At 54.4% G+C, this 6,906-nt stretch overlaps 1 protein-coding gene across 3 annotated transcripts; it reads right to left on the minus strand.

Annotated features, from left to right (window-relative positions):
* Nucleotides 1-271: 271 nt before the first annotated feature.
* ZNF526 (zinc finger protein 526) lies at nt 272-6,689 on the minus strand. Of its 3 annotated transcripts, none has more exons than XM_012461505.2 (2): nt 6,610-6,689; nt 272-3,104 (listed from the first exon to the last, which is right to left on the minus strand). In XM_012461505.2, exon 2 carries the CDS (start codon nt 2,911-2,913, stop codon nt 907-909), a length of 2,007 nt encoding a protein of 668 aa, XP_012316928.2. In that variant the 5' UTR covers nt 2,914-3,104; nt 6,610-6,689; the 3' UTR covers nt 272-906. The 3 variants fall into 3 exon arrangements, with proteins under 3 accessions (XP_012316928.2, XP_012316927.2, XP_012316929.2); XM_012461504.2 differs by having other exon boundaries at nt 272-2,930; nt 6,610-6,686; XM_012461506.2 differs by lacking the exon at nt 6,610-6,689 and adding an exon at nt 5,552-6,584 and having other exon boundaries at nt 272-2,930.
* Nucleotides 6,690-6,906: the final 217 nt, after the last annotated feature.

The following is a 6,906-nucleotide window of genomic DNA, read 5'->3' on the forward strand; positions in this document are numbered from 1 at the left end:
AGGTCACCCTCTTGCAGTGCTGTCTGCCTGGAATGTTCTCTCTTTCACTAGCAGATTCCTACTTTTCCTTCAGGGACTACCACCTCTAGGAAGTCCTTGACTTCTCATCTCCCACCATGGAGGTCTGTTTCCTGGGATCCCACTGTCCCTGCACATCCCCATCACAGCCCTGAGAAGCCTTACGCCTGACTCATCTCTTTCCCCAGCATCACCCAATATGCAAAGAGGGATGCCCTAGGACACACAGGCTGAATGAATCAATGAGACACACTCAGAGAGCAAGCCATCTGTACTTGGGTGTTTCTCCTACCAGACCGTGCATGCCTCCTGCGGGCAGAGCCCGTGCTGACTTGCTCCTGGGTCTCCAGCATCACTTGGTCTGGAGCTGAGGACCTGGGTACCTACAGATTTCCTTCCACACTGTCAAAATTGAGATGAAGGAAGCCCAGAGAAATCAAATACCCTCCTCCACCAGGCAGAGCCAAGTCCTGGGTGCCCAAAATCCAGGGAAGGCCAGGTCTGGGGGTACAAGCAGAGGATCTGAAGAGGTATATGGGAGTGCCCAGCAGAGACCTGGCACATGCTTGGTGCTCAGTGAAGGTTACCTGATGTTGCTGGGCACCAGGGTGATGCAGTGCAAAGGGCCTTGGCCAACCCGCATTGCAGTGTAGCTGGGTGACCTGGTACAGATCACATCGCATCTCAGAGCTTCAGTTTCCCCTCAGGCAGAGAAAGATGACAAGCCTGGAAGGGTTGTTCTGGGGAGTCAGTGGGTAAAAGAAGCCAAAGTGGATCCTGGCACATGGTGGGCACTAGACCAGCTTGCCAGAGGGTGGTCCTCTCTCCCCCGAGGTACCCATACTGGCTGTTGCAACCAAACCCTTTTGTTGCTGTTTTTGAGCTATGTCAAACGAAGGCTGTGTCCAACTGCAATAGCCCACCTGCCTCACTGGCCCCCAGGGCAGCCTGGCACAGCTGCAGCGTGTCCTCAAGCGCCAGTGGCTGGGATGTTTCAATGATGGCGATGGTCTCCCCCAGCTCTGTGCACATGATAGTCTGTTGAGGCTCGGGGGGTGGGGGTGGGGCAGGAGGCGGTGATCTGGGAGGCTGTAGTGTCAAAGTCCGAGCTCGGGCATGGACCCGCTGATGCAGTCGCAGGCCCGCCATGGCGCGGAACCAGCGGCCACAGGTCCCACAGTAGTAGGGGCTCTTGTTGTAGAGACCGGTGATGGGGAGGCGGGGGGCGCGTGCAAAGGCAACTGGCCTCAGGTGCAGCCGCCGGTGCTGCTGCAGGTTGGAGCTCTGCGTGAAGCGCTTGCCACAGTCCAGGCATTGGTAGGGACGTGCCCCCGTGTGGGTCAGCTGGTGGCGGCTGAGGTTGGCCAAAGAAGCAAAGGTCTTGCCACAGGAGTGGCACTGGAAGGGCCTCTCGCCTGTGTGCGTCCGCAGATGGTTGCGCACGTGGATCAGCTTCTTGAAGCCCTTGCCACAAACCCCACAGCGGTGGCGCCGTTCAGGGGGTCCGTGTACCGCACGCCGGTGCCGGGAGAGCCGGGAAGCCGAGCCAAAGGACTTGGAGCACTGTGGGCACGGCAGCTGGGCAGGCGGGGCAGGCGGGGGAGGAGGGGTAGGCTCCGCTGGAGCTGGGGCAGCTGCTGCTCCTGAGGGAGGTGTCCCGCTTTTGCCAGCATGTGTGCGCCGGTGGTAGAGGAACTTGGTCATGTTGCTGAATGTCTTGCCGCAGCGACAGCGATGCAATGGGTTGGCAGTGTGGGCCCGCCGGTGGGCCACCAATGTGAGTTCTGTGCCAAAGCCTCGGCCACAGTCTACACAGAGGTAGCGGGCTTCCCCGCGGTGCAGCCGCAAGTGCTGCTCAAGTGAGGCTGCTTTCTTGAAGACCTTGGAGCAGGTTGTACACTCGTGTGTGCCACCAATGTGGGCCCTCCCATGAGCCTGCAGCCGGTTGGCAGAGCTGAAGCTGCGCTGACACTGGCTGCAGTGGAAGGGGTGGGCTGCCGAGGCCAGGCTGTGAGACCCCCGCCGGTGCTGGCGAGCATCTGCAGAGGGCTGGTGCTGGGGATAGTCCCCACAACCCTGAGCCCAGCCAGCTGTGGACTCGTCACCTCTCACAGCATCATCACCGACCTCTGCCATGGCCTCCTCATCCTCCATCTCTTCATCATCTTCTTCATCCTCCTCATCGTCCTCCTCTTCCTCCTCCAGCCCATTTCGCTCCTCTTTCTCCAGAGAGTCAAAGTGGGTGCCCTGATGCTCCAAGAACTCCTCAGGGGTGGCGCAGAGGGTAGAGCACTCAGGACACTCATAAGGCTCCATCTTGACTTGCGGTGGGGGAGAAGGTGGAGGCAGTGGTGTTGGGGGAGGCAAAGGAGGTGGCACTGGTGGCTCGGCTACCGTGGCAGAAAGGTGCTGGGCCTTTCGATGAGCTACCCACAGCTCGGGTGAGGGGAACAGCTCCTGGCAGTCCCAGCACTGGTATTGGATCTGGTTTGCAGACTCCCGGAGGTGGGCATCCTGGTGGGCCAGAAGCTCACCAGGGGAGAGGATGAGCTGGCTGCATTCACCACACTGGAAGGGCCCCTCAGTGCCCGGCACCAGCTCCGGCTCCAGGCCAACATTCTGTGTGGTCAGTGCCTCCTCCTCTGAGACAGTAAGCATGTGCTGCTCCTGGTGTGAGAGGACTTCCTCCAGTGTGTTGTAGAGGCTGCCACACTCAGAGCACATGAACTGGTGGTGCTGGAAGAAGAGGGATGAGGCAAGGGCCTCCCCAGGTGTCATCTCAGTCACCTCTGTTGACATCTCCATCATCTCTCCTGACATAGGTGTTGACATCTCCACTTCCCCTGGTGACATCTGTGTTGGCATCTCGCCTACCTCAGCCACCACCTCTGCCATTGTGGGGAAGGCAGTGCCTGGGGAAAGAGGGGCAGGAGCCAGTGAGACAGCAGAAACCTGAGGGGAGGTGGAGTTCTCCTGCCCATTCTGCCACTCAACAGCCTCTATCACTCAGGAAGTCTTAATCCATGTTTCTGCCTCAGTCTTCAGTGATCCCATGTCTCTGAAGCCTATACACACCCCACGGCAGCCTGCAGGAAAGAAATAGCACTCAGCCCAGTCTCTCTTTTTTTTTTTTTCTGAGACAGAGACTCGCTCTGTCACCCAAGCTGGAGTGCAGTGGCACAATCTTGCTCAATGCAACCTCCCACTCCTGGGTTCAAGTGATTCTCATGTCTCAGCTGGGACTACAGGTGTGTGCCACCACACCTGGGTAATTTTTGTACTTTCTTTTTAGTAGAGACGGGATTTCACCATGTTGGCTAGGCTGGTCTTAAACTCAGGTGATCCACCTGCCTTGGATTCCCAAAGTGCTGGGATTATAGGCGTGAGCTACCACCCCGGCTAACAGCCTAGCCTCTTTACTGAGAGGGCCAGGAGGTACACCCTTTCTGAGAACACCACAGCCTTTGCCTGCTGTGCAGTTTCTTCTTTGTGCAATACTTTTCCTCTGCCTCTTACATATATACACACAGATACACCAAAGTGTATCTGCCTCTTACATATATACACACAGATACACAGGCCCTGGAACCAGACTGCCCTTGGCCTGAATTTAAACTCCACCACTTACTTCCTCTGAGATTGTCTTTCTTATCTGTAAAATGGGGCTAAAAGTAGTAGTGACACAAAATCCCTGGTACTGGTAAAGGTCAGCTGTAGCCCTGTGTAGTTCTCTAGAAAGACTGTTTTTGGACCCTAAATCTGATATTGCTATTCCCTCTGCCAAGAAAGTAATCTCCTCTTTTTGTTTGACAAACTCCTACTCAGCATCTTTTATGAAGCCTTCTAACATCTCTACATCCTCAGGGTTCCTATGCCACCTCTATCATGGCAAATATCCTAAGTTTGTGATGGCATCTCACTGTTCCTCATTGGACTGAGAGTTTGTGGGTCTCATTCATTGTGGAGGCTCCAGGCAACAACAAAACCTCTGAACAGGAACAGGAATTTTAGCTTTCAAACTTCCCTATATATGCTGGATCTTCCCTTCTACCTATGTGGGCTCAACCCCACCCAGGCCCCTCCACACTGCAGGGACTCAGAGTAAACTCGGCAAATGACTGCCTCCCTCCCAGGCCTAGCAGCTAATCTTAGGAATTCAAACACACCTTCTTTACCTCTTCTTCATGTCATCTATTAGTGCCAGTGGGCAGAGGGAGTGTAGCTTACAGCCTTGCATATAGAATTTGCTCATGCTAAGCACCCAGAGGGTAGGAGTTTAGCCTGTATATCACTGAGTTATGTCCAGTGCCAAGAACAATGCCTAGCACACAGTAGATATTAAGTGACTGAGAAATGCTCCAAGGCCAGGCGTGGTGGCTCACGTCTGTAATTCTAGTTCTTTGGGAGGATGAGTTGGTTGGATCACTTGAGCCCAGGAGGTGGGGGGTTCAGTGAGTCACAATCACACTGCACTCCAGCCAGGGCGACAGAACAAGACCCAGTCTCAAAAAAAAAAAAAAAAAAAGGCTCCCTTGGAAAGTGAGACCTTGGGAAGTTTTATTTTTTTATTTTATTTTTTGAGACGGAGTCTCGCTCTTGTTGCCCAGGCTGGAGTGCAATGGAGCAATCTCAGCTCACCGCAACCTCTGCCTCCCAGGTTCAAGCAATTCTCCTGTCTCAGCCTCCCGAGTAGCTAGGATTACAGGCATGAGCCACCTCATCCGGCTAACTTTGTATTTTTAGTACAGATGGGGTTTCTCCATAGTTGGTCAGGCTGGTCTCAAACTCCCGACCTGAGGTGATCTGCCCACCTCAGCCTCCCAAAGTGCTGGGATTACAGGCGTGAGCTACTGAGCCCAGCCTTTTTCTACTTTTTGAGACAGGGTCTTACTCTGTTGCCCAGGCTGTAGTGCAATGGTGCGATCTTGGCTCACTGCAGCCTCCACCTTCTGGACTCAGGTGATCCTCCTGCCTCAGCCTCTTGAGTAACTGGGATTAGAGGTATCTGCCACCATGCCTGGCAAAAGTTTATTTTTATTTATTTTATTTTACTTTTTTTGAGATGGAGTCGTACTCTGCTGCCCCGGCTTGAGTTCTGCCTCCTGGGTTCAAGAAATTTTCCCACCTCAGTCTCTTGAGTAGCTGGAACTAGAGGCATTCACCACCACACCTAGCTAATTTTTATATTTTTAGTAGAGATGGGGTTTCACCATGTTGCCTAGGCTGGCCTTAAACTCCTGACCTCAAAAGATCCACCCGCCGTGGCCTCCCAAAGTGCTGGGATTAAAGGAGTAAGCCACCGCACCCTGTCCCTGGCTAATTTTTAAATTATTTGCATACAGGTCTCCCTATTTTGCCCAGACTGGTCTTTTTTTTTTGGGGGGGGGGGTGCGATTTCTCTCACTGCAACCTCCACCTCCCAGGTTCAAGTGATTTTCCTGCCTCAGCCTCCCGAATAGCTGGGACTATAGGCACGTGCCACCACGCCCAGCTAATTTTTGTATTTTTTTTTTAGTAGAGATGGGGTTTTCACCGTGTTGACCAGGAAGGTCTCGATCTCTTTTTTTCTTTTTTTTTCTGCTGTGGTCCAGATAGGCCTCGATCTCTTGACCTCATGATCCGTCCGAAAGTGCTGGGATTACAGGCGTGGGCCACCGCGACCGGCCCCCAGGCTGGTCTTGAACTTCTGGGCTCAAGCAATCCTTCCACCTAGGCCTCCCAAAGCGCTGGAATTACAGGTGTGAGCCACCGTGCCTGGCCAACCCTGAGTTGAACTGTCCCTGTGCACAGTCCATTTCTACCATTCTACCAGACCAACTGTCTCATTAGACTGTGAATTCCCAAAATGCACAGCCCAGTACAGGGCCCTGCTCTCAGTTAATGCCCAATGAATACTCCTTGAGTAAATTATTCACTAGAGGACCAGGAGCTAAACTTTCCCTATCTACTATTCCAATCCCCTTCCTAATTTTTGAGTTGCCAGGCCTCTGCACACAACAGCCATTCCATAAAGGATCTTCCTGGAAGCAGGCAAACAGGGGCCCGAGAGTTCCATTTTTCCTTGACTACAGCTCCACTTCCAACAGAAAACTCCGCTAGGCGAGGCCCAGTGCCTACTGCAAAGCTTGCACAAAGCAGGTACCCAATAAATGTCTACGAGGTGGCCCGGGAGACTTGAAATTTGCCCTTTCCTTGTCTACGATTCTTTTTCCCACTCTTGAATTGTGAACTACTCGGGGAAGGAATGGGGATTTTTCACACAGTAGCTAACATGGTCTTTCCAGGAACGAACCCAGTAGGGGCCCGGGAATTCAACTTTCCCGCTTCACAACGCTTTTCTCCTACCAGACTCATCTCCTCGGCAGGGTGAGAGCTCCCAGCAGTGGGTGGTGGGAGAGTTCCAGCGTAGGCTCCCGCATACTAAAGGAGCCCCAGAGCACACAGGAAGAAACGCTCTCCTTCCAGCCCGCGCCGCTCCCGCTCTAGCGCAGGCCCCAAGGCTCTTAGACCTCCGCAGACCCCTTAGTTTTCCTTCCGCCCTCTCCGTCCGCCCAGCTCGCTCTTCCCCGTCCCGCCCCGCGGCGCCCTCACCCGTTTCTCTTATCTCCTGCAGCCCCTGCCGCTCTTGACACAGACCCTCGGCTCCAGGCGAGTGGGACCCCTCACTATCCACACCTCCCATTGGGCGGTGCCCTTATCCGTGGAGGCCAATCAGAGCCCGCAGCGCAGGGCACGCGACCTTGCGCTTGCGTATTGCCACTCAGGTGGGGCTCTGGAGTTATCCACGCACACAACTGCGCCCTGTGGGCGGGGCTCAGGGCGCAGAGACGCGCCTGCGCAGTTCTCCGGGTCATTCCCCGGTTAAGCGTCTGAAAGTTCAATACAGAG

This window comes from Aotus nancymaae, unplaced genomic scaffold (assembly GCF_030222135.1).
Source record: "Aotus nancymaae isolate 86718 unplaced genomic scaffold, 86718_ANA_hifiasm-v0.15.2.pri h1tg000028l, whole genome shotgun sequence".
NCBI lineage: Eukaryota > Metazoa > Chordata > Mammalia > Primates > Aotidae > Aotus > Aotus nancymaae.